The sequence below is a fragment of the Platalea leucorodia genome (assembly GCF_965183815.1).
Source record: "Platalea leucorodia genome assembly, chromosome: 7".
Lineage (NCBI taxonomy): Eukaryota > Metazoa > Chordata > Aves > Pelecaniformes > Threskiornithidae > Platalea > Platalea leucorodia.
The window spans coordinates 53,891,044-53,917,998 of record NC_138829.1 but is presented as its reverse complement, the minus strand read 5'-3'; the positions used below and the strand labels follow the sequence as shown (position 1 = coordinate 53,917,998).

Here is a 26,955-nt window from a genome sequence, read left to right as displayed (position 1 = left end):
GGACGGCTATTCCTATGGAGCCTGTGAAGCAGAAGGTGGCTAGGCCACGATCTAGGGTTGGGACTCCAAAGAGTAAAACTTCCTGGTAAGCCAGAAGGTGGAAATAGGAGGGGGTGCAGTTGCAAAGACAAGCTGCAGTTGGACACACATTGCCTGCCCACGCAGAACCTCTGTGTATTCTACAAGAGCAGAGGATTAAATATTGATACTTGCCTGCCACTGCTGGTAGACAAGGCAGTCCCAGCAATAGGAGAAAAGGGCTAAGAAAAGATCAAGGGTAAAAAACAATGAAGTAGCATGAGGATCAATAGTCTTGGAACTGGAAGAAATAATGTCTGGAACTATAACTGGAAGAGATGTCACGTCTTTGGAAGACGAAGGATAAGCGATGGAATTAAGCAGCAGATGATGCACAATCCTAAAAGAGAGGGGGGTGATGAACACAGAAGAGTACTAACACCACAGAGGCCACAGAGTGCACGAGCAAGTAAGCGAGCAATGTTCAATGAAGACCAAGTCCGGTGAACGGTACCTCTAGGGAGCAGAGGCACTGACCCATGGCAGGAGGTCAAAGAGGCAAGAACAAGGAAACGAGCCGCAGTGGGACTGAACGGGTCACCAGTATAGATTCAGCAAAGGGGTCCAGCTAGAAGCCAAAAAGACAGATAAGCTGAGAGCTCAATAAATCTGGAGACTTCATTATGGAGGCCCAAGTAGAGAAGAGAGAGTGTGGGAGTGATTTTGGATCATGTGACAAGCGACTGATTTACCCTGTGTGAATGAAGCTGAACGATAAGTAGTCAAATTGTTGAGGGACTATTAGAAGAAAGGGAAATATTGAGGACAAAGAGCAAAATAAGAGGATTTTTTTACAGTCCTCTTAGATTTGAGAGCAATGTTCTCTTTTTAAAATTTACAAGGTTTCTGAGCAAGGACAGCTGGAGACAGTCCTAGACTTTGAGGACGGAGAAAGCTCAGGTCACGTGAAAGAGAATTTCTGTCACCAGCAGTTTGTCATAGCCAGTCATGTTCTTCCACAAAGCCTGATGTTCTGCAAATGCCAGAAAACTAAGCTGCCTGCCTGTCATGAAGCAATTGCAGACTTGATTCTTGCTACCACCGCATTCATTTTTCGGTTACATTTACAGTCCTGTCTTGTTCCCTTCGCTAGTTAAGTGGTAAAATTAGACAAGGTTTCCTATTTGATTAGTTCTGTTCCTAGTTTCAACAAGGAACAATACATTTATGTTTTTTTAGAAACAATTACAATCTAAGAGTGCTTATTTTGGGGTACCCAGACTAACACAGTTTAAAAGGGGGTAATCTGTTTAAAATGTCAGCTACTGTCTTGAATAGCAGTAATTTTAAGACACCTTGACTTGGACACCTCAGGTCACTTGATTCTAGGGCTTGCAGCTGTGAAGGAGCATGCATGATTAGATGCAATTGTGCCTGCCCACATGAACAAACGTGGGTACTTATGGCATAAGGTGACAATCAGGTAGTAGTTCTAGGGACGCTCGTACAGTGTTTGGCAGAGTTGCTCAAACAAGCAAAAGCTCGTCAAATGCCTCCGAGTCTCTAAGCTCCTGCTGCTGAACATTTCCAGGAATACTGACAATATGCTGCTGTTTGTTTCACATTTCATGTGGGAGGCTCTGTCTCCCGAGAAGTCAAAACACATTTTTTCCCTCCTTTGTTAGAGAGACATAAATCGCTCCCCTATTGATTACCCGTGGGGTTCTGAAGTGGCTTGTCAGTTCCCAAGAGCTGAGGACTCGCAGGGGCTGCTCAACACAACGATGCAGTCAAAGGTCCTGCTGCTGAGGAGTGCTTTTCCCAGCCAAGCAGCACTGAACAGCGCTGAGGTCTCTGTGCTCTATCTATGGAATGCAATGCTGCTTGCAAACAGCCAAGTTTTTGTGTTAACAAGTAATTGCTGCTCTAGCATGGGGTGTCTAGGGCTGGTAATTAATGTTAAACACAAAGTTTCTATCTTAGTGCCATAGGAATGTTAAGGAGTTGGATTCTTGTATGTATTTTACAGGCAATCCCAGTATTGAAGGCTAAGTAGGCCTTATTTTCTTTGCCAAATTCCTGCAAAATCAGCCAGGCTGGGATAGGGTTCATGAAAATAAACAGACACCCAATCATTGTTGCAGACAGATTTTAGCAATTCCTGGTTTTCCGGTTTTGTGAATGTGACAGAGAACTAGGGACAAGGTAGGGTGCCTTTTATACACCCTTTTCCTTCATCACTGTAAAAAGTGGTGAAAAAGATAGTTTCATTCTAAAATCATGTTTAATGGGTGGTTTGGATTAGTTCAGCAGTAATCCTCAAGTACGGTTTGATCTAACAGAATCAATGACTGGGGTACAGGGAGATGGGTCAAATTTTGTTCTCAGTTACAGTGGTCTAAATAGACATGACAGGCCTTACACAGCAGTAAAAGCGAGCTGAATTTGCTCACTTTAGTGAAGCTAATGCATTTTCTGTGTGCCTCTCAAATTACTGCCTGGTTAGTTAAAAGGAGAAGCGTTCAAATATTGATCACAAAGATGTTGGGGATGAAGCAACATTTTAAAAATTAATGCCTATTTCTCATTTCCCAATGATCTCCACCTGTAACTTTAACCAGTCCTGGTTGGTAAGGAGTGCAATGCAGTTCAGGGTAACTTACATCCTAAACTATTAGAATTTTAGTCATGTTTAAAATCACTTTGTAAGCTTTCGTAGTCTTCAGTCAGAGACGCAAACAGACACGCAGAAGTCACCTGCTTGTGTTTCTGATCCTTTTAAGGTTTCAAACGCTGTTGAGAAAAGCTGTGAGTTTGGTTAGCTGAAGGTATTAAAAAGAAATCAATAAAATGTTCTAATTTGAAATGGCTCCCTGACCTGAGGCTGAATACGACTGCAAAATGAGTCTAGTGCTTCTCCTCTACCATGTGTTGCATGTATGCAGCTCAACCCAACTCCTTTATCAGTAATCTGAACAGATCAGTCATGGACCAAAACTGCAACTTTCTCCTTAAAGATGGGCCTGACAAACCCTCTTTCTTCCTTGTTCCCAGTTGCTTAGGAATTGTATGCTTTTGTTAAAAAGAGGAAAACCGTTTCTCAAGGCACAAAGGCTTCAGAGAAGAAAGCCCCCCCCCCCAAGGTGCTCAGGCCTTTCACACTTGAAGAAGAAATACAGTAATCGCCACTCACAAGTCACTGTGTGTGCACTGCGTATCCATACTCCCAGCCAAAACTGCCCTCTGATTTGTGATCGGCCAGTCCCACAGAAATCAAATGTCATCTAAATGGGGTTCTGTTTCTGGAAAAACTTTTTTCCCCCCTTCTTTAAGCAAAAGTTGCCATGCACAGTCATACTTAGTGAACTCAGGGTGGGGATGGTCTCTATCTAAGCTAATAGCAGGAGAAATGAAGACCTATGCCAGAGCTTAGATATCTTATGTCTGAGCCTACTACTTTAACCACGGTGCCATCCTTCTGCTCAAGCTCTGAAGAATACTTTTGCAAAGAAAGGAGCATGAATGCAGAGAGGACAAGGGAGAAGGACTCATTATGGCTTCTGTTACTGTCATGTTTTTTTACATATCATACTTTTTTCTGAGGCTGCTGTTTTCCATCCATGTACAGACATGGCCCATAGCTGAACCAATGACTGATGTCCACTGGCCCCATTAGAGAAGTCAGTGCTGAGACATTGTCCCATATGGCAACATGGTCAGCTCTAATAAGGGGATTTTTTGAGAGCTGTCTCTTAGGAGCCAGAATGCAAACAGCAAGCCTGGGCTGGGACTTTCCTTTCAGAAAGTCCCGTGTATTGCCCTAATCCTTCTATCAGTGATTACACTCTACTGATTAGGGATGTAAAGGATAATGATTATTACTGAACACAAAATATAATACTTGGCATTTACATAGCGCTATTCAACTGCAAAGTGGTTACATAATTAACCATGCTGGGATTGCCTTCTCTGCACCACTGTGATAGTCTATTCCTAAATAGTTTTGCAAGATACATGTGAAAACCGATTAGGCAGAGCAGTAACAATGGATCCGTGGGAGCTCTTTGCTCTTTGCTTTTATCCTCAGTGCCCAGCATGGGGAGCACAGAGACTTTAATGCTCTGGTACTGTCAAGACAGTGCATGGTAATTTCATAGTTGCCACGTTAGAAAAGAGAGTGATGTAACGCAACTGTACGTGGCTTGTGAGATGGCACTTTCCTATTATCTTTTGGGCTCCTAAGACCTGGCTAACATTAGTTTCATGTGAAACTTATCAGACACTCTTTAGACTGTAATAGGTTTCAAGGCCAAAGGAATCATTAAGACAATCGAGCATGATCTGTAGCACTATACAGACCACAGAATATTGAGTCCTGCCTCAAACCCAAGCTTGTCGCTGAACAAGACCATTTCTTCTAGACAAAAAACCCTGTCTTGACTTCAGAGGAAAAGAATCCACCATCCTGCTGTTCAATGGCATCCTACCATCAGGTATCTGTATCTTGAGTTTTTAGCTCTTGGTTCAATTACAGAGCCCTTTTCTTTCAAAACCCTTTTCCCTTCCTGCTCTCTTTTTAAGGACTGCAATCACATCACTACTTCAGCTTTTCCTGGTTATATAAAGCTTTTAAAATTTCTCTCATGTAAATTTTCAAAATTCTCATTATTCTTTTACATCTTTTCTGAATCCAATTAACTTGTGAACATCTTGAAAAAGTGTGACTAGGTGAACTAGACGTAGTATATATTGTTACACCTATTTTAAAGTAAGGGGAGCAGAAGCATGGGGTTTATAGCCCATAAATCCTCCAAATAATGCTTTTTTTTCACCCATCTTTGCTATATGCTTTTAACAGTTCTTGGCGTCTCACTGAAACCAGATTAATATTTACTGCAAACATCTTTAGTATTTTTTACTACATTTTTACTAAGCAAAGTTAATGTAAAAGAGTAAAACTTCTAATAGTGTTTGATATAAGCAATGATATTAAAAACTTTATCTATATTTCACATGGGTTATTCTTGCGCTAGCACCACAAAAATGCATTTCTCGTCAGTAATTGATGCATTCTCATATTTGATCGTAGTACTGGAAGAGAAAAACATTAACAAAATTGCAAGATGCTGAGGCCTGTTAAAGGTAACCAAAAGAACCTTCCACATGCAGTTGTTCAGATGCAGGACTAGAAAGCTTATGAGCCTGTTTGCTGGACCTGAGCTGTTTGCCTTTCACACACAGTACGGTTGCTGTCAACCTACTGCACTGAATACAGAGAGCTCCCGCAGCCCCGAAGATGCACATAGAGTTTGGCCAACCAGTTATTTTGTTCTGTTAGTGACCCCAAATTTTTAATTTCTCAGACCTTTTCTTAGTAGCCTGCCACTCCTGTTATCTTCTATCGTACAGAAGAGTATATGTGAATCTTGACACAGCCACACTGAAAGATGTTTAGGATTTCAGCCCAAATGGCAATAGAAGAAGTAAAGGGTAAATGAGCAGGTTATCGTATCAGAATGTGGTAGGTAGCCCATCCATCATCTCAAATAGTTCATAAAACCTTGGAAGCATTGGGAGAGGTTATCATCTTTGGCCGATTTAAGACCTCAGAGGCAAGACTAAAGCCCTGCCTGTCTGTGCCCCGCTAGCACCTCTGGAGGAGAATTTGAGAAAGCTATGTAAGATTTTTTGAGTGAAGCCAAGGCAGTGCAAGTGCTTCTTCCTAAAGCAGAAGAAAAGTTGGAGCACTTTTCCTAATTCAAGAAGCAGAGAAAATGAAATCAGAAAGATCACCCCCAAGAGAACTGATTGAACTGAATACGAAAAGAGAAGGACAGAGCTAATAAACCTGAACTGTCAGTGATGCAAGCCAGACAAGGACAAAAGGAGGAAGCCAGCTATAGTGTTCACCAGTCCTTAGGAGACAAACACTGGCAGAGTGCTGTCAGAGAATCAGAAGGATGCAACAGCGGTGGCAATATAGCAAAAAGCATTCCCAGCCCATCTGTGATGAAGGATGATTGAATTCTGCTGGGCAAAACGTATTGACTGTAGGAGGAGGTTGCAAACACCACGGCCGGTTTCCATTTTGACTACACTTGTGGAAACCAACCATAGCAACAAAAGGAGACAGGCCAGAAATTAAAAGGGGTTGAAGTGGTTCTTTGTTAAAGCTGTCCCTTTGACTTTAAAGAGACGGTACTGCTTGGTTCCTGTCTGACCACCTGCTTCGCTCTCCACACAGCACAGAACTACATAATATTTAGGCGTCAACACAATATAAATTTTTAAAAGAAATAAGCTATCCTGGTCAAAGGAGAAATAAATAAAACTTACCATTTGTTACAAAAAGCAGAGAGTTTAGTTGCTAACCTGCTGACTGGGTGGGAGGAAGAGATTGGTTTGGGATCTGGAGGTTTAATTAGGTTCACACCCAGAACATGCTGTTACAGAACCCAGAGGGTAAAGAGGAAGGGAAAAAAAAAGCTCAGACTTACATCTGTTTGAATGATGCTCCATGCATTAGTTAGGCCAATATTTCCATCTGTCCCATACAAATGAAGCCCTTTCTTCAGATCCCGCTGAGCATACTTGTCAATCTAAAACCAACAACAAAAGAGACAATCCTCAAAATTTGCTGAGTACCACATTTCAGAATCAAACTGCATGGAGTAGGGAGATGTTGGACAACAGTCCTATACTGAAATGAATAAAAAGTTAACCGACATTTCCTAAAGCCTTTGCCCAGTAGAGCTGGTATCTATTACAGGTATCTGCATTTTGTAAAGAACGTGAGGAATTCCTGTTCTGAGTTAATGTTCATGTTTTCCATCACAGACCTCCAGAACATCTTTTCCCTTCTCACTTAACCACCAAAGTACTATAGAGAGACCGGATTCAGTTTAATCACTCATTTTTTGCAAATGAGGCCTATATATGAAAACATTCATCTACCCACAGCATTTGCTTTTAGCTTAATATCTTTAATTGTAACCAAGTACCCCTCAGCATCTTCCACATGCTTCCTGGGAGATCAATAGCAGCACTGACATTGTACTGATGCTCCGAATTGTGTTCATTATATCAGCCAGGGTACCCCACTTCTTACAGCAGGATGGACACAGCAGGAAATGAGCTATCGAAGACTCAGGACAGACAGGATTTAAGAATTTAGTTACTAAATAGAACTGCTTTTAAATAAATGCATTTTTCTTGATTTAATGAAAGTACAAAGTTCTGCTTTAGAAGCTTTTGTAACTGAAGATGGTGCTTTCTTGTTGAGAGTCTCTGCTGATGAAGCAGGCTATTGTTGGATCCACTGGTCACCACCAGGTAGTATCCAAAATGATTGCAAGTGCCTCTCTCCCAGTCTAACCATATATACACATTTCTACAGAATCAAGCAAACACAAAAAAGGAAGTAAATAATAAATGGATATTCACGTTTAACCTGATTATTCTTTTGTAAATGAAAAGCACTGAATAATGCTGCTCAAATATGCCCATACATTGCCCCCTCCCCTGGGTGCTTGCCAATGTTAGCGGTCTGTTCACATCAGAGGTATAGCAAGAAGGGCGAGCAGGCCTGTCCCATTTTCTTCTCCATCAATTTGCTATAAATTTGACTGCAAAATACAGTGCCACTCCAAGATCTTTCTGCTGCAACAGTCAAAAAGAAAACCAAAATTAAATTCACAACTTGCTTCATGGGGACAGTCTAAGTTAATACATACTCTCTTCCATATTGGACAACAGACAGCCATGGTGTATTCTCTAGCGATTGCCCCTCTGACACTAGTCATTCCAGCTGAGGGGGGTCTAAAAGGAAGTAACCAATGCTAATTTTGAGTTAACAGAGGGAACAAAGGTATTCTGCTTCTACCATACACTTGGATTTTCCTTCTGCTTTGTTCAGTCAGAATTGTTCTTATTTGCTCCTGGAAAAAAAAGTGGATGCAAAGCATCTGCCACAGTGTAAGAGAGGAATTTTCAACCCACTACATCATAATTATTATGGGATAAATGTAAAGTTACTCAACAATATGACTCCATGAAAAACTATGACCTTAAAAGTTTATAATGTCCAAAAAATCTCTGCTGTATGTGCAAAGGGTTGTGCTTGGTCTCTCCAGTTCTTTTGTTTCCTTCACGAAAGTTTACCACCATCAAGCTGAGCCACTAATAAAACAGCTTTGGGACAGTACAAGAAAGATGTACAACTTAATCTCAGCACCCTATCATGCAAGCACTTTCTCATGGATAACTATCTTGAACAGTAGGTGCTGTGCGCCCACTGTAATTATCATGTAAGCTGCTTTTGACTTTACCCAGAGATTATACATAGTTACTGGTATGCTAATTAGAAGAGAAAACCAAAGCTGAAAGCTATCATTAAATTTGGAATTAGTTGAGAAAATTACAGGCAATAAATTATAAACTTATATGTATGGGGGATTCCTAGCATTCATTTAAGAATTAGATTGAACTGGGTTTCAGCTCTTCACTTACCCTCAGCTCCCTGTGTCTCAAATGGACCTGCTGTGGCCTCAAGCAGAGCCATCAATTAGGATGGAAGGGCACGGTTCCGTTGCTAGTCTGAGAGAGGCTTTGAAATTTAGTTAGTGTCCTACAGAGGTAGTGAGGTAAATTAATTGTTGAAAAACTCATTCAGAAAGGGACAGAAGTGAAGAGAAACAGCATAGCTGAGGGCAGGTGGGGACTGAAATCTAGCTAGTAGATCTGTTGCCTTGAAGCCAAAAGAGCGAGGTCTGTGGGGACTGAAATCTAGCTAGTAGATCTGTTGCCTTGAAGCCAAAAGAGCGAGGTCTATTTGGAATATTAATTTATCACATCTGAGAAAATCTGCCCTGTAAAGTGAGAGAGCTATGCATCAGCCTACAGTTCATATCACCACTAATCTGGAACAAGGGAGATAAGGTCAAATGAAACAGTGACGCTTATCTGAAAGGCAAATGCCAGGCTACCGAAAGGATGCAAAATGCAAAGTTTGCATTTCCTCACTCAAATTTTGCTTTGCAAACCAATGCAGTGGCTCAGCATGATAATTCCTTTTATCAGGGTTCACAGGCTGCCCTTGTTAATGCAATCTTCATGTCCTGTTTAAGATCAATAATAATAATAATAACTTAAGAATAATTTAATAACTTACAATCAACGTTTATAAAGTACTTCAAGATCAGGAACAATGTTTTGTTAGTCCATGTGTACTTCAACATGGTCTCAAGAGACTGCCTCACTAAGCATTCCTGCTTTTCCTTTTACCTGGAGAAGAAGCACTAGCAAGCAACTTGCTGAGGCCAAATGAAAGCAAGTCCTCTCTACCCCATAAAATTAACCACCTTTCCCGTCACAAAGAGTGCAAGACCTTTATACTGGAACACAACTGGCAACAGACTTCCATATTTCAGAAACTGAGTAAACAGTAGAGCATTACTTGAGAAAACAGGCACTATGTGACCAGTTCTCTCACTGCAATTTCAAAAAGCCTCAACATCAAGTCCCTCAACATCAAGTCATGCACATTGTATGACTTATTATTTGTTGTTGTTTTAAAAAGAAAGTGCCTGTTTGAATCTTGCTTGGAAGAGGCTATAAGCTTTTTATAATCCCACACCACGTGTGTGTCTCATTTCCTTATCTCTCTCATCTCTATGCAGGTTGCAACTTTGAAAGGGGCATACACATTCTGTGAAACGGTATCTCTGGATTTCTTTACTTTTTTATTTAATGTCCACTGACATGGGAAGTTATCTGGAAATCTCACACAGTTTTATACATATATACACACACAAAGACAGAGCTTTAAATTTATTTGAGCGATTGTAAATGTAAGATTTTACATAGTTCTCCTTTACTAAAGTTTCTAACTGATGTTCTAACCAAGTGTGCAGTAAATGCACTGAAGAGTGCTATTCTCTGAAGAGCAGCTAATTTAAAACTTCTTTTTCAAAGAGCTACTCCTTAAAGTATTCATGCTCTCCTGTTTGCTTACAGTAGGGTCAAAAAGGTCTTCATTAGCACATAGAGATAACCTTGTACAGCACAACACAGTCTGTGGCCCTCTGGCACCAGGAGAAAGGGGAAGCAGGCATCGGCCTTTGGTCTCCTGTCACTTATGTCTGCAGCTGAGGTCCCGGCATGAAGTCCCCCGCCATCTGTGTCTCCCCTGTATCTAGCTAATAGAGCCTCTTTTATTAATGTGTTATCTTCCATGAATTAATCAGTCTTGATGCAGAAGTAGCCTTGGACTTCTAAGAGCACAAATGATATTAAAGAAGACCACTTCTCTCATTTAGGCTGCAAGGAGTTCAGTGTCTACGTGCAGTCCTATCAAAAGCATATTGAGCTCTGCTTGAATAATCTGTGTACGAGGTTATAAGATGGATATTTTTTCCCCTAATTCAAGCACTGCTTGAAGCTCTAGACATATGATTCCTACTGGCTTTGACCACAGAGGGGTAAGTAAAACTCAACACCTATTTGTGGAGCATAGCTGGCAAATGCTCCTCCAGGTCATTGTTTCCTGCTAACCTCAATTTTGCTTCTTCCTCAAAATATTTTTAGAATAGCAGGAACTTTTCAATATGCTTTTATTCTAATTGTATATTTGATTTAAATGAAAACTCACAAAACACCCCCAGCTGTCTCTTCTGCCTTCAATTTGAGTTTTTCAGAAAATGATCTTTCTGAAAATGAAACGCTGCACCGCAGTGATTCATCACATCTCCTGACAAATGATCCCACCCAGCATTCACCAATCTGTCAGCTTCTCTTGTTTGTCTCTGGGCTACCAGTCCTCAGCCAGGGAAAATGTCTATCACAAAACAGGGGCTGTAAGTACTACATTAAATATTCTGCAATTTGAATCTGCTGCATTCTCCCATACGCAAGCCAGGCCCTTCACAAAGCACAACTCTATCTAGTGAAGGAGCACAACGAAGCATAATAAAAACTCTCAGCAGGCAAACCATTACTCTAAATGAGATGCCTATTTTTAGTCATGTGGAATACTAGAGATTGCCTTAGAAGAAAGAGTTTCTGAAAGGTTAGGCAGTAAAAACCTTTTATCAATTTGGAAGTGAAGCCCAGAAAAATTCTCTTCCTCCTTGGGATTCATTGACAAACAGATAAGAGGTGTAAGCTTCAAGCTGGCACCCCATCCATGTCAATTCCTAGGACTTCTGGTTTCAGACACATTGGAGGCTTGCTCATGCTTATCAGCGTCATCAGATTTCAGTGGTGTTTCTACTAACGTAAGTTAAATGTGTCCTGTTGCTTAGTGTGGTAATCCACTACAATCCATGACTACCAGAGAATCACTTCTTAGAGTGGGGCATGTACATTACTAGCATTTTATCTAAGGTATGATCCTGTTCCCACTGCAATTAGCACAAATACTTTCCCAGTGACTTCCGTTAGGCCCTGATTTGACTCTTAAATCTCTCATTGTCCTATTAAAAAGACTTTCTAAAAAACATATGCTACTCTAAGGTAGACAAGTCTTGTGCAGAGAGTTTCAGTCAATGAATGAAACTCAGTATTTGAACTAGAGAAGAGAAAGCTACAAGAGATGCAGCAGGACTGGAGAGAAGCTGCCACAGAGGTCAGGAAAAGTGGCTGGAAGCAGCTGATGCAGTGAGAGAGAATGGGCAGGGATCTATCTGAGCCTCATCTAAACTACAGCTGTAACAAAACAGCCTTTAAAAAAAAAAAAAAAATCTTGCTTAAGCCTGTGTATAAATTCAGGCCAAATTAAAATGTGGTTCCTTCTTAATCTGTATTCCCTTGAGACAGCTACTTAAGATGTAGCAATTTACAGGTAAGGTTTGTTTTACTGTCAGCTTTGTCCCCTCATTGCTTTGGAAATCCAGAGCCTCCAAGCAGAATTGTGGCTGGCTGGCTGACAAGCCCAGCTGCAGAAGCCAGCATCCTTCAAGAGGACCAAGAGCTGTCAGACTCCACCTTGCCTCCTTGAATAAGACAACTTAGGAATAATTGAGGCTGAGATAAAAACCATGTAACAGCAGCAACAACAAAACCCCTGCTTAGCACAGACACAGACACGCTGAAAGCACTACATAAACATTCTGCACTGCAAAAACCCAACGAGGCTCGTAATTAGTTCCATCTCTGTATTACAGATGGGGGATTGCAGTGGCCTTCTCAGTTCCTGGGGATGGTTGACAGCTCTTTCACTCTCTGTCTAAATGAAAGGCTTTGGAGTTTATCTACTTACTTTTAAGGCATGAAACGGAAAACAAGTACTGCTCCCTGAGAAGCCCACTCCTGTAATTTTGCTGCTGATAAGGAGGAAGAAGTGCTTTGGAGCAAAAATTCTTGGGCAAACAAGAAATTTGTATCTGTGCAGAACATGGGTGTTATCGATATTTACAGCTACTATGATGCAAGACTTTGATTAAACTGAAGCTATACCAATACTGAAGAGACCAATACTGAAGTCCTTCCACTGTCCCAGCACACTGAGAGGGAAGGTGGCTTTGCTGTAATCCTCTCTGGAAGAAATGCCAAAAGAAAGCTCTGGGGGATATCCTTATTAACTCCTTTTCAACTTGCTGACAGCGTGAGATGTCACTCAGATTCTGGCATAGCCTTTAGGCAAAGGCCAGAGGATGCCAGCAGCATCTTCAGCTTTCTAACCTGCAAGTAAATGGAGACTTTTAATTTCAAGCCTCAGTGCTTCCCTACCACATCATGAACAAAAATTCCACCCAACAAGCCCCCTAAATTGGACAAAGCCTCTCAGCAGCGTTTCAATATAGGTAAGCAAATATTCCTGACCTTTCTGGTGATTGCTTCCCCTACCTGTTCTGCACCAGAACAGGAGAGGCTATAAGGAAATGACAAAATATCCAGTAGTTTCCCACCGGGTAAAACTTTTAATTTAATGCCTTGATAATCATTCTCTACAAATAGCAGGGAGTGGGAAATCGAATGTAAACAGAAAGTGCCTAATCTATAAGGTCATTTGTGGGAGCCCTCTTGCCTGCTAAGAAGAGATGGGATTGATTGTACCAACAGGTAAGCCTTGTTTTAAATGAGGTGGCCTCAAGTCTCTCTTTAAGAAGCCGATAGCAGTACGTGCTCTCCTCACCACTGAAATCTTCCTTATACCATCTGCCTATAAGTGGAAATCTTGTAAGATTTTAGTAAGTAAGAGACATTGCATGAGTTTTGCTGATGTTTGGCAGTTAAGGGACAAGATACCAATTTCTTGTCAGCATCATCAGTGTTACACATCATCTCCAGGACGCTTTGCTCAGCTCTGTGGGATTCCCTCTTCCTCCCCAAATGTGAAACAACTCCAGGACTTAGCATTTTTTTAATTACTTCCTTAAACACAGCAAACCACTTGCTTAGTGAATTCTCTTTTCCTCATTTCACTGCAAAAGCCTATGTCAGGAGTCAAACATTTCACGGATCTTCCAAACATCAGTGAGTTAGTTGAAATGCTTATTGGCTCTAGCAGTGTTTGATACCGAGAGAGATGCACCGGCACTGACTGTGTAACTTCAGAGGAAAAGCGGAGAATACAGGAACAGAAGATCATAGGAAATGGTCTGGGAGTGGGAAGAAGAATGAACATTTCTGAAACATGCTGGCTTGGGTCAACTAAGGTGAGACTTTTCAGATGTGCCATAGGCTTCCTACATAGTCTTGAAAAGTCACTGTTTCTCTTGTGTTTCAGTTCTCTATTTGTAAAACAGGAACAACCTGACTCCACTCACGTCACAAAATCAATGATATAATTTGGAGTAGGTATTTGAACACCAAAAACAACCTGGGACATGAAGCCATGTACAGAAACAAGGAATGGAGTTACTAACCTGAGAGGCTCAGTAACCCTCCTGGCACTGAGAGGGTAAAACTCAGGTTCATCAGGAAGCAAAAGGAAGGACAAGTACATCTTACATGGGCCTGGAGCAGGCATCTGGTGAAACTACAAAAGAAAGAGCCTCCCACCATGCGCTCTGACAAGAACCAAGAAGTTGCAATAGTTTTTATAATAAAAAGCTAATAAGAAAGTCAAAGAACTTGGGTTTTTCAAATGAGTTTTTCCTGGGTCCATGGTTTGTGCATACAATTAATTGCAGTTTCAGTCACTGTCTTCCACCTGTAAGCACCTGCTTGCGCTCAAAAGCAGGCATCAAGGCACCTGACGCGGCAGAGAGCTGAGGCTGCACGAAAGGAGCCACTGAAACATTCCTGTACTATTCAAACTATTAAAATGCCAATGAATCCCAACAGCAGCTTTAGTGCTTTTGTGTTTTAAACAAGAGATCACAAGTATGACAAGTCACTAGGCTCTGCAACTCAAAATTTTTCATGCAAGAGCAAATTCAAATGTTTTCAGCAAACCGCACCTGATTTTGTCCAAATGATTCCTTTAAAGTCCAAGGGACAGACAGGCATTTTATCATTGTTCCCCATAAAGTGAATGTTTAGCTTCTTTAGCTGTTTGCTGGTATAAGGGGAAAGTAGCCAGAGAAGCCACTGCCATCTAATCTGTTCTTATGCACAGCAACAGCTGAATAACTCGGGCATCAAGTCCCCAAGCCTGTTTAAATAAAGTACATCATTACTAGCTCAGAGATACAGGCTCAAAATGTTAAGGTGCAGCTATGCACATTCTTTTCTTGCATACAGAATGAAGCCAATAGCACAGGTGACTGCTTATTTAAGAGGATGTGTACATCCAGCTCGCTGTCTTGCCCTGTGCACAGGCACTTCCCAATGAGATAGTCCTAGACCTCCTTAAAAAACCCAGATCTTGTTTCTTTCTAGTGAAGCTAGGAATAAAAACTTTAAACATGAATTCTTGGCTTGCTGCTTCTTGTTTCAAAGCAGTTTGAATGCTGCGGCAAACATGGGGAAAGGGTTGAATAAATCAAATCAATTGTATACACAAAAGGCTGACACTGCAAATTAATTACCAGGATATTAAGTCAATTCTGCGTGGGCATTATGCATTTTGAGTGACAAAAGCCTCACCAGTACGTTGGAGGCATTTCAGGTGAGTGAACATTGAAGTGCATGTTTTTTGTGACATACTTCATTATTTATACAGCATTCAGGATACATCTTATGCTGATTCCATAGAAGGAACCTTTTGTTTACATATAAATAAGCTCTTCTTCAGATTACTAAACTGGTTGAGAAAAAATGATACTAATGTCCTCAACAGCAGTGACACCAGCAAAGTTGGGTGCCATCGTGACCTAATGTTGCCATTTCTTTTCCAGAATGAAACTCCCTTTGTAGTAGGTTTTCTCCATATACTTGCTCCAAAGATCACTGACACAAAAGAGCTTTTATCTCCTTTCTCCAGTTACGTATCCCACCAACTGCTGCTCTCAGCAATGCTCCTCTGTCCTCACGCATCAGCCTTGTGTCCCACAGGTCTCAACCTATCCTCAAAGCCCTCGTCTCCTTCCTGTGCCACCCCTCCTACTCACTTGAATCGTCTTTCCCCAGACATGGTCCTGTAAGAGTCATTCCTTTCCTGCATGTCCCAGTAAATGGTAATTCTGCCTTGATCTCTAGTGGCTACAGGACAACACCTGTGCCAGGGCGTAAAGACTCCTCTGAGCTACGCTCGTGTATTGAAATCCCATGTATACTGAATCCAGGCCACCAGAAAAGGGAAATCCCATTCTTTCAAAACCTATGCTTAAGTTGAGAATATTCCCAGGATATCTGTATTCAGCCTCTTTGCCTTTTTTTCTCCTTTAAAAAAAAAAAGATAATCACTTTCATTTGCCCTCAACAACCATCAGTATAACCTCAGATAAGTAAATTGGGAAGGATGCTAATTAACATGATACACGCTGTTGAGCCTTTGTTTGCCAAGAGACATGAAAGGTGGGTTGCATTTGTGTTTCAAGTGCTAACAACCTGTTATCTCCATCTATACAGACCAAAAAAAAAAAAAAAAAAAAACCCCCAACCACCTAGGGATGCACATGTCGATAGAGCTTGAGATCCAATTAGCTGCCACAAAGGCTTCAGCGCATGCAGAGGCAAATCAAAGCAGGGAGACAAGCCATGTTCCTTGTAGGAGCTAATGACCATTGTGTGATTATATATTAGGTGGAACAGTGACATTGGACGCAGGGTACTTCGCAGATGCTGTGAGCTGGGAAAGGGGAAGCCAGCAGTTTACTCACAGAGATAAAGGACTTGGCCATTTGCCCACTAAGCCATTTGCTGCAGCCATCCCATGGGATCAACGTTTACTTCAATTATTTACAATATTCATTTACTTAGTTTAAAGGTGAACGAGAGAGCTTTCAAGTAAGAGAGAGCACTACTCAAATGTCGGGGGGGAGGGATAGCAAAGGCAAACCATATCCTACGGTCCCACTGTGGTAACAGAAGATGAATGAGTCCCACAAACCATTCAAGTGTGGGCTATCTGCAAATCCATTTATCCAAGTAACTTAAGTTCATTTCCTCTTAAATTCAAGACTTTGGTAGGAAAATACAAGCCAAAATAAAGAATTTGTCTACTGCTGTGAGGTAAATACATCTCTGCAAGTCAAAACAATTACACCCTAACTAGATCTTGCCTCTCTGGTGCCACCTGAACCTTGCTGGGGGGCATGCAAGCTCCCTGTGGTTAATCTGCCTCTTGGTGGCAGATCTGCTCTGCTGAACACAGTGTTGTCAGCTCCACTGGCAACTACTAACAACTAGGGTAAACTGTAAAGCAAGTGGGGGAGAGGGCTGGTTAAATCATGTCCTCAGGGGAAGAAATTTTCCTAATTCCTTGCAACAAGGGAAACGAACAAAGGTCTGCTGATAAGCCACCTTTCTCTGTGCTGGAACTAAAAGACCCATTAAAAACCAAACCAAACCAGCCTACTGAATGGTTAAAATCTGTTACTCTGCCTGGAGAAACTTGTCTGGAAAGATCGATTCTGTGGAAACAGATTGAAGAAGCTGTGTCTTCCTAGACCCAGGGAACGTTAATCCTTAGAGGAAAATGAGATTTGCACACAGCCTGCTTTATTATTCTTAAAATATGCTTTCTCTGAAATTAACTCATTTTAAATAAATAATGCTGTGAGGAGAACTACCATTGTCTTTGGAGGGAACAGACCAGCAGGCGAAGTCAGGCTCACTACAGCAAGCTTCATGCCTACTGCAGGGCAATCTCTGCTCAGCCTGAAAGCGGGAGAAGCGCAGAATGCACCCCCAGAGAGAGAGGGCAGCACAAATTGTAGATCCAGGGAAGAGACAGAGGGCTTTGGATGAACATCTGGCTACTTTGCAGAAACTTAGCGAGACCATTGGAAGACTTGCCTGGCTTTATTTTGAAAAAAATGGAACAAGATCTCAATATCCTCCTGCCTAAACATCAGAGACAGTAATTACCACCTTACCTATACTTTCCTGAAAATGTGTTTTTTTCTTCCAATCACATAGACATGTGTACTTGCAAGAATCACAGGTTATGCTACATGTCAACTCCTCAGCTAGCAGAAATCTACCTGGTTCCACTAAAATCAACGGAGTTGCTCACATTTCTAGCAACTTGGCCTCGGCACATGGTGTCTCCAGTGCCTCAAAACCATGTTTCTATTAGGGTACGTGCAAGCTTGTAAACCACTCCCTCTCCAGAACAACATCTCTGACACCATGGGAGTTCTGACCTTCAGCAACTGGAATTACTGTTTTTAATCCTCACGTAAGCTTTTCAGTGGAGATATTATAAATTAGTAAGCAAAACGTCTTGGAAAGCTAGCAGATAACAAAAGCAACAGAAGTGAATAACTGCTATTAAATGCCTCCCTTGTTTTAATGAAACAAACAATAGCAGCTCTTCAGCACACTTCATCGAAAACAGATTTTATTGTGAATGGAATGATTTTGGACTCAGTCACTGCAAAAGAATAAACTACATGGAGATTGCTTTCCATAATAATAGAAGACAAGCAAATAAACAAACTACCAGTCACACTTATATGGCACAAAATGCAAGTTTCCAACACCCTCTCTACTTCTAATAATATCAGCAAAAAGGCATATTACTCATTGGAATTCACACAGGTTGAATGAAGAAGGAAACATGGTTGTTTCCTCATATGTTAAACAGAGATAAGTGACAGTACCTTCACTGAGCGAGGTGCTGAAGGACTGCCATATTTCCATACAGAACAGAACTATATATTTTTTTCACATAAAAAGGAGCATTTACCAAATGAGCAGCAGAACGGCAGTGAAGCTGGATGAAAGGACAAAACTGAGATCTTGAAGAAAGGTTCACCTCAAACCGCTGCTACTTGGGGAACCCTCCTATATCCCAGAATGTGATACATGCACATCCTGGCTGCCAAACCCAGCTGCAAATTGGCAAGAGGTTTGGCTCTGCTCGCAGACCCCATCAGGGTGAGCAGTGGAGGACAGCATCGGCACCGCTGCTCTGTGGTAGATGCGGTGTTTTAAACCATCCAGGGCACATGCCAACTTCTTTCGTAATTGCATCATCATGTAAACAGTGACACACGGCCTGTATATCTAGATATCAGTGGCCATCCACTCCCCATCGACAGTTAGTGGAGTCAGGAGAGACCAAGGAGTCTCAGTTCCTCAACTACCTGGTGCTCCCAAATGAAGGGAAAGGACACTCAGGAAAAGTCAGGAAAAGCCAACAAAAGCTAGCATAAAAAAATGCACATACTGTTCATGTGAGCAGCAAGTGACCCAAGAGAGATTACAGTTTGAGCCACCCTCACCTAACCCTATAAAAACCAACAGGCTAGTGAGCATTTGAAGATCACAAACCACATGTAGCTGGACTACAGGTAAGCAGACTCTTGAATGAAAGGGGATGCCCATGTTGTGACAGAGATGAGTCCCATTCCAAATCCAAAGGAGCCACTGTTTAGGAAAAGGGAAGGAAATTTGCAGAATTGGTCCCTCTCAGCCTGCCTCCCTCACAAGAACTGAACAAGGTCACATCTAAAAGTATATAGAGAACTGCCTACAATAATCCAGACTCAATCAAATAACTGCTGGCCACACCACTATCTCCTTCAGATGGCAATCACTTTTAATCAGTTCTAAGCACAAGCTGCATCTTAAGCAGGATCCTTAAAGGGCTTATCTCCACTGGATAATTTCACCTTGACTTAATTGACTGCCAGTCACCTAGATGCCACTGATGCATTTGTAAAGGTTAGTTCGGACAATCTCCAAACACCTCTGGTTTGCCTCCGAGATCAAACTAGAGTAATATTAGCTTGGCTTAAACGCGTAGCTAGTGTCCAGAATTGCCTTTATGAATGTGCAAATCGTCTGAAGCTTATTGTCAATCAACTACAGCCCAACCCGCCCTCCTGCAGCCAGTACAAGCCTACGGTATGGGCTGTATCCTGTTACCAACCTGCTATGCTAATCCATCTCCTTTCTTTCTCTTCCACAAAACCTCAAGTCTTAAAAAGCTTTCTGCCAGGAACAAAAACACTGCTCTTTTTTTTTTTTTTTTTTTTTTTTTTAAATTTTGGTTATAGTTTACACCTACTCTGCATTCATGCGATTGACTTCACCCAATATACAAGCCTTCTAGAAGAGGCACTGTTGTTTCAAAAAGGTAGTGTTGGAGCTAATGACCTGAACAAGTTTCTGTCATATGCAAGTGCCCCTTCTAGAAATGGCATCAAGGTCCTAGAAGTAATCCAGGCAGACTGATAGTCAATGATGATCTAGTTTATTCACAAACAGCCTCTGTCAGAAGGGTGAGTTATCCCTCGGAGAGGAGCAGAAACCAAAGTGAAAGGTTAAATCTGCCACATACGACAATGGTCTCAAGAACACCTCTGAGGATGCTCCTCAGCTGCCTCCGGCTTGTTTTGTATTTATTGCTTGTGCTTCTACCTTTCAAAATGAGCCCCTCTTTCCTAATAGAGATTGACTTTTTACCAAAGAGAAGCATTGATCCCAAGTCTCTTCTTAAAGCTGGAAACTGTCTTCTCCCTCTCATCCCCCTTGCATTCTCTGGTGTCTAGTAATACTGGTTGAGCTAGCTCTGAGACCTTTTTCCCCATGGGGCATTCATTTGGGTCTTTCCACCTATCTAAACTTACTGCTTTTGACACTGCTAAAGAGCTCAAATTTGACTGAAATTTGCTATCAGGTTCAAGGTTTATGGGGGCATAAGAGAAAGAGAAGTGCAGCCACACTGAATGTATTTTAAAAAGTAAAATTTACAAATAAGGAACATTAAAAATAGGGGATTCATTCACTGGGGTTTTTCACCCAAAGTTATTCGGTATTTTTCTCATTGCTAGGGAACAAAGTATAAAAATCACTGCTAATGAAATTTTGTAGGTAACACACAAAACTTGTTGTGCATTAAATAATCTTCTGGTATTATTTGGCCTGCTTGTTTACAGACCCCTCGTGGCTTATCCAGCCAAATACCAGAACAGACGTTTAGGAACAAAGACGAGAGGTCACAGTACAAGACTGGAAACCATATTCTGGAAAGCAGGAAATCTGTGGAAGGACTGAGGAAATGGAGATGGACATGGTCTGTGGGCAACACTTCCAACTTACAGAGGAAACAGAGTCATGGGTATATTCAACATAAGATGTATAAAGGTTGAGTTGTATCATTATCTCTGCACTGCAGAATTGATATCCATGTTTTCAGAAATTGATATCCATGTTTTCAGAAATCTACTAAAAATTTGAAAAGATTTTAGAGATCTACAAGAAAAAGCCAGTCACTGAGAATCATACTTTACTTCACATGACTAATACTCTTGGATAAACTAAATAGAGTGACAAGGTTAAAAAGCAGCCTAATTGCAGTCTTCAGGTACCTACACGGAGAAGTAATTCTCAACAGTAGACAGCACTTTAATCTACCAGAAAAAGACATAATGAGAGCTAGTGGTTACAAGTTTAAGCTAGACAAACGCAAGATAGAAACAAGGCATAATTTTAACTGTGAAGAAAAAAAAATCCTTGGAACAAATTATTGAGGAATGAGGTGCAGTGAATGATGTCTTTAAATCAAGGCTCAAGAATTTTGCAAAGTTATAACTCAGATGTAATTAGTTTGATGACAAGAATACTGATTGAAATGCTATGGACCATAGATGACCATAACCATTTCAGCTGGTCTTAAAATTTATAAATCTTTCCAGAAGGCTGCAAGGTTTTCCAAGGATAGCGACTTTGTTATTCATGCCAGATTATGTCACCTATGCCCTGCACCTTGAACTTTGCTTCAAATCCATCCTGAAAGAAAAGTTGATGTAAAACCTATCAGCCTATTTAGCACATCCCAGCCTGGAGACTCAGACATTGCTCCTTTTAAACGGGCATCAGTGATTTGGGGGCACAAATTCTCCTAGATCACAGCCCAAGTTCTCTGAATGAGCTCCCTATCTGCCAAATCCACATCTCCTTGCCCATGTCAACACTCAGAAGTGCGGCTCCCAGTATTGCACGGGCTGCTGCGGACTGTGTGACAGAGCAGGGGTCCCCTGGGAAATGTGTCATCCAAGTTACCAAGGCCAGCTGTTCCACAGTCACCATCCACACGCAGGCTCATTTGCCCTGCAGCACATTCTCAGCATTCATCTTAGAGGCTGCTTTTACCTGGCTTCACATGGTGCAGTGTGAGAGCCTGCACACTGTCATCACCCAGTACTGTGGCTGCACAGGAGAGGCCAAGCCTAAGGAGTCACAGGTGAGCAGCTCTAAGCTGTGCTGCCTTAACTCCCTTGGTACAGGCAAACACATTTTATTCCCTCTGACAAAAAGTCAGGACTCCTAGATAAACAGCAAAAAGTGCCTTCAATATAACTTTCAGTAATCAATGCCACATGATTATTTTGTCAGACCAAACAGTTGAGTCCTTCTGGTTCCTTTAATTTCGTTAGTAGTAACACCACCTCTGTCCCTTACCTGTCCTCCCAGATACTTCCCTGAGATATCGCAGCACTGACTTGGCAGGGTGTGGCATTGCCAGGTCCATCTCCAGTCTATACCCAATTAATACTCACAAAGTCAGGACATCTGGCTTGAATCCTGATCTACACAACCAGGGCTGTGCTGAACACAAAGCACAGCAGGAAAGGCCACTTACAGCCACAGATGCTGTCCTGTCTGCTGCAGTCACTCACTATCGGTGCTTTAGTTTTGCAGTATCTTTCTTCTAGAGAAGGACCCTGTGTGCAGCCCTGCTATTCATAACCCCACTAACTTTTTATTTGAAAAACTTCCATTATCTAAACTGTAACCATTTCAGAAAACATTGCATGGTGATTAGCTGCAGTGACACCATCTGCCATTCAAAACCCAAAACACAGTAAAAGCTCACATTCACTCAGATGTGACTGTGACATGCCTTCATACTTATTTCAAAATTTAAGAGACCTGGATCAATAGCAATAAATCTCCTATGGGATTCAAAGATGTTTGGAGCTGGGATCACAATTTTCCTTACATGATCCTGTAGGCCTAAAAACAACAGCAGAGGCCCCCAGGTGTTGCTGTAGTGAAAATAAAATGTATACACACAGAAGTGCAAAGTGCAGGGTTTTGTGGCTTGTGAAGTTTTTTTGAGGTACTGAAAGGCTGTGAGGTGTTCATAACAATGTTTATAAACACTGGAAAAGGCAGTTTTAGCAAGAATGAAAATCTGTTTGAGACTTGTTCTGATGTTTATTCATTATTCACCATTGATCATTTTCCTTTAACACATTTTCTTCCTTCTGTCAGGGGAATTCAGAACACCCTATTTGGCCAGGATGACAAACTGCACAACCTGAACATTAAATAGCAAAGAGTCAAAGAGAACGCTTTTTGAAAAACCTGTAGGTAGCAAAACACCCAAACTAAACCTGCATTAAAGAAATTGCAGGCTAGGATTAGTCTGCACACGAGTCAATAATCCAAAGGAGCAACCTTGTACTTTTACCAATATTGCCAGCTTTTGGGATACTTTGAGAAGTCACACAGTACTTGCATGGAGGTTTGTAAAATACTCCAGCTACCGAATCCAGTAGCTATAGTTGAGGATTTTGACTTCTATTTAAAAAGGGTTTATGATAAAATGTTGAGGCCTCATGGTTTATGCTAAAAGTTTGAAAATATTAAAAAGCAAAAGGCAATCCCCCCCCAACTTAGTAAGAAGAAAGAGTTGTATTTGTCATTCTGCCTCACCACCAATGTTATCTTGCATGATTTCATACACGGAATGCCAGCAGCTTCTCAATGCTGGTAAAGCTCTGGCATAGCTCCACGGGCTGATAATATGGCTATTTAACAGATGCCGTAGCTATTTAGACTATTTATACTAGTTCAGAATCTAACAAAATAACCAGTACTGGATATACAGTGACTTCACCTGAGCATCAAAAGGCACTTATGATAATTACTAAAGACCATTTCCTTCTTATGATACACCTGTGATATTTTTTTCCTAATCAGATCCTATTTAAATCTCATTTTTCTACAAAGCATGACCACTTTTACAAGAGGCAGCGACCACATCCTCTCAGCTGCGTACCTCTGTGACCAGCAGAAGGCAGCTCTCCAGCGATCACACAACAACTGCGTGACTATGCAACACAGTCTGACGACAACAACAGTTGGGGAAGTCTTTGCTATGCCAACTCTCACCTTTCTTGGGTTTGACTGCTGGAGAATGCAATAATCAAAAAATGATTAGAGTCTCTTTATCTGTGATAAAGTTTCTTTATCTGTGATATCCTTTCCAAAACAGAAAAGAAAGTTACAGTATCAGTTTTTTTCCCTACTACTAAACTTCTTGACATAGTGTTGTTGAAATTCTTGCCATCACATCTGTGAAGACAAATAGAGCAAAAAGAAAAGCCAGTGGCTCCACTTACCTTTCTAATTAGCACAGAAAACATGTTGAACATGTAATTTCAGAAGACCCCACCCAATCTAGTATTGCTTTGGGACATAAATACACGAAATATTCTTCTCAAGTGCTACTCAGGTCAGTGGTCAGAGTCCATATCTCCAGATTTTGGAAGATATGGAACTCATCAAGAGAACTAACAACTGTGAAACATAGACAGAGTCACTGCAGCATATTAACAATGAAAAAAACCCCACAACTCTCAAACTGTGTTGTGTCAAAAAAGCAAGGTGGCAACAACTCTGACAGGAGGAAAAACTCAGAAATTACTGAGCCATTATCTGGGACATAAATACCATAGGAGCCAGAGTGTACGTGAAGGATGAAAGGCTCTGAGAAACTGGCTATGTGACCACCACATGCAAACATGCAAGTGAAAAATGCTCCACTGAAGGAGAAACGTGACGGTGCTCTCTGCTGTCAACACAGACAAGGGTCCTTCAGAGCTCATTAGCACCGCTAAGAGATTTGCACAGCTAAAATGACGAGGACCACAATAGCACTACAGAAAGTCTTAGACAGGGACGGGATTCCAATTGTTCTGAAACTGCAAAGGCCACATCCCCAGGAACAGATTTCACTGAGCAATAATGATTTCTTTGCTAACCTCACATTAGTGGTAATAACTGACCTTACAGCCAAATCCACACAGATGTCTGTAAGAGAAGCATTCAGTCAAGAATCACAAGTGCTGTAAAGCTGGAGGCTGAGCAACGAAGAACAGTATCCATCTTGCAAAAGGGAATGTCTAATCACGTAGACAATTTGCTGATAGATAAATGTGCCACAGACAATCTAATCTTGGAAACAGAGTTGAAACCATGCAAATCAAAAGCAACAGATATTCAGGCTTTGCATAAAGCAGCTTTGCAGATGAAAAATGACACCCAGCATACATAGAGTAAATGAGTCCTGGCATCCTTAACTGAGAAGACTGAAACAAGTTTCAATTACTAAAACCCATTGCACTCACCTCTTTCTACAACACAAACAGGACAAGAGAAATGCTTAGACTAATCAGCCAGGGCTGAATTTCCTCCCACCAAGACAGCTTATGCAGACATACGGGGAAAAAAAAAAAGAGTCATTTAACAAATTAGAAAAAAATAGTGGAAAACTATGAAAGCTGGGTATTCGGTGCATGACTTTTACCAAAACTATGTGAGGGCTTAAAAAAACCCACAATTTCTGAAACAACCAATATAAATGTTAATAATGGAAAAGATGCACCAGAAGTTTGATGAAAAAAGGGTTAATTTGCAGAGTCAATTCAAACAAAATTAAGAGAGAGGAGAAGAATTTGTATTATCTATTTATGCCACATCTAAACAATGCATATCACTCCTGTTCATTTCTTAGCTGTATTAGAAAGCTTTTCAGTTTAAGTCTGTAAAATTGTAGCTCCCATCACCAAATGGGAGACCAACAGCATTCAGAAACATGCTGACTACCATGTTACCACACAGCCCAGAGAAAATCACCAAATCTAAATAAAGTCTATAGGCACAATTATTAAAGCATTAGAAATACTCTCCGCACCCCCCCCCCCTTTTTTTTTGGGGGGTGGGGGTGGCATTGAAATAGTTTTGACTACTGTTATCTCCTTGGATTTTGGGGAAAAGAAAGTCAGGAAAGAATCAATAGGATAACTATGGTTCTTCTAGTTATTTTAGATAGATTTACAGCTGTTTCCAAATTGCATTAAATATTCTGAATTTAGGATAGGAAACTTCTCATTATCTTTCACAAATCTAATTAACTAAATGAATATGCTCCAAGCACCAGCAAATTCCCCACGTGCACTTTTGAGTAAAGGGATTCTCTTCCTTGTGAAACTGCAAACAAGCAGCAGGCATCCTCTCCTACAGAGGCAAAATGGTTGCCAAAAGGGACAGTTTAAACCTGCGAAGAACACTTGGGGTTATAAAAATATAGCTCCGTTTACAAATACAAGGGCTGAGAGCCTCAGGGTATCATTTTTGTCCATAGCAGACAAGCGGTCTGAGCAGTCTAGTAAGGAGGGCACAAGACTGGGAAGCGGGATTAGAAACAGTCATTCAAACCAATGGAAAATATAGATCAGAAGCAGACTGGTGCTCACAACAGCTAGTTGCAGCAGAGATGAATTTTCTTCTGCAGGAGCAAGTCACCCACCCTGCTACACACCAATACGAGAAAGCTACTGCAGCAAGAGACAAATTGTGATTTGCTTTAAAAAATAATAATTCCTACAGAATCACCTCTGTTTTGACCTGATACATAATTTATAGAGGGGAAAAAATGCCACCCTTGAAATTACTTTGGCCCTGTAGTTTTTAACTGTCAGAGACAATTTCTTTGAAATCTAATTCATGATTTGCAGGCTTCATTACGTTTTCGCAAGTAATTTTAAACTTAAATCACCATTGGCAAATCCATCATTTATTGATAGAAATATTAGGACTCTAACTGAGTGTGACTTGTGATGAAACAAGATAGGAAGGGATAAGGGTGGAAAAATGTGCTCCCTTCTGCCACAAAAGACCATTTTGTTAGGGGGAAAAAAAAACAGACAGAAAAAATTAGTTTGTCTTTCCCCCTGCCCCCTAGTGGGCAATTTAAGAAGAGTTTTTGAAGTTGTCAAAATTATCTTCTAAAACTTGGGTATGAAGATACGAGCTAAGCTCTAATAAGTTTTCTGTTTTCTTCTTATTTACAGAGATATTGTAAAGATGGAGTGCAGTAAAACTCCATCCTCTGAAAGAGAAGGGAAAAAACAAAAGTGCGCCAAAGCAAGTAAAATACAACAGAGAAGCCCAGATATTTGCTATCAATTTAATCCCTCACCATGCTGAATGCCATGATTCTAGCTGAGGACATGTTGAAACAGTAGAAAGATGACGATTATATTTTGATTGATATTTAGGGATTTAGTATATAGTTAGTCCGAACTTTACCAAGTAGATAGTTTTCAAACAAGTGGCATTCACGTATTCTTCTCAGAGGCCCGTTAC

General features: G+C 41.1%; 1 protein-coding gene across 1 annotated transcript in view; it reads right to left on the bottom strand.

The window, feature by feature from the left end:
• TSPAN4 (tetraspanin 4) overlaps window positions 1-26,955 on the bottom strand; it is a gene marked incomplete at both ends in the record, with an annotated part of 200,788 nt that overhangs the window by 6,650 nt on the left and 167,183 nt on the right. The window contains one exon of the mRNA XM_082318322.1: window positions 6,516-6,617. Within this exon, the coding sequence (XP_082174448.1) occupies window positions 6,516-6,617 (102 nt within the window). The remainder of the gene's footprint in view (window positions 1-6,515; window positions 6,618-26,955) is intronic.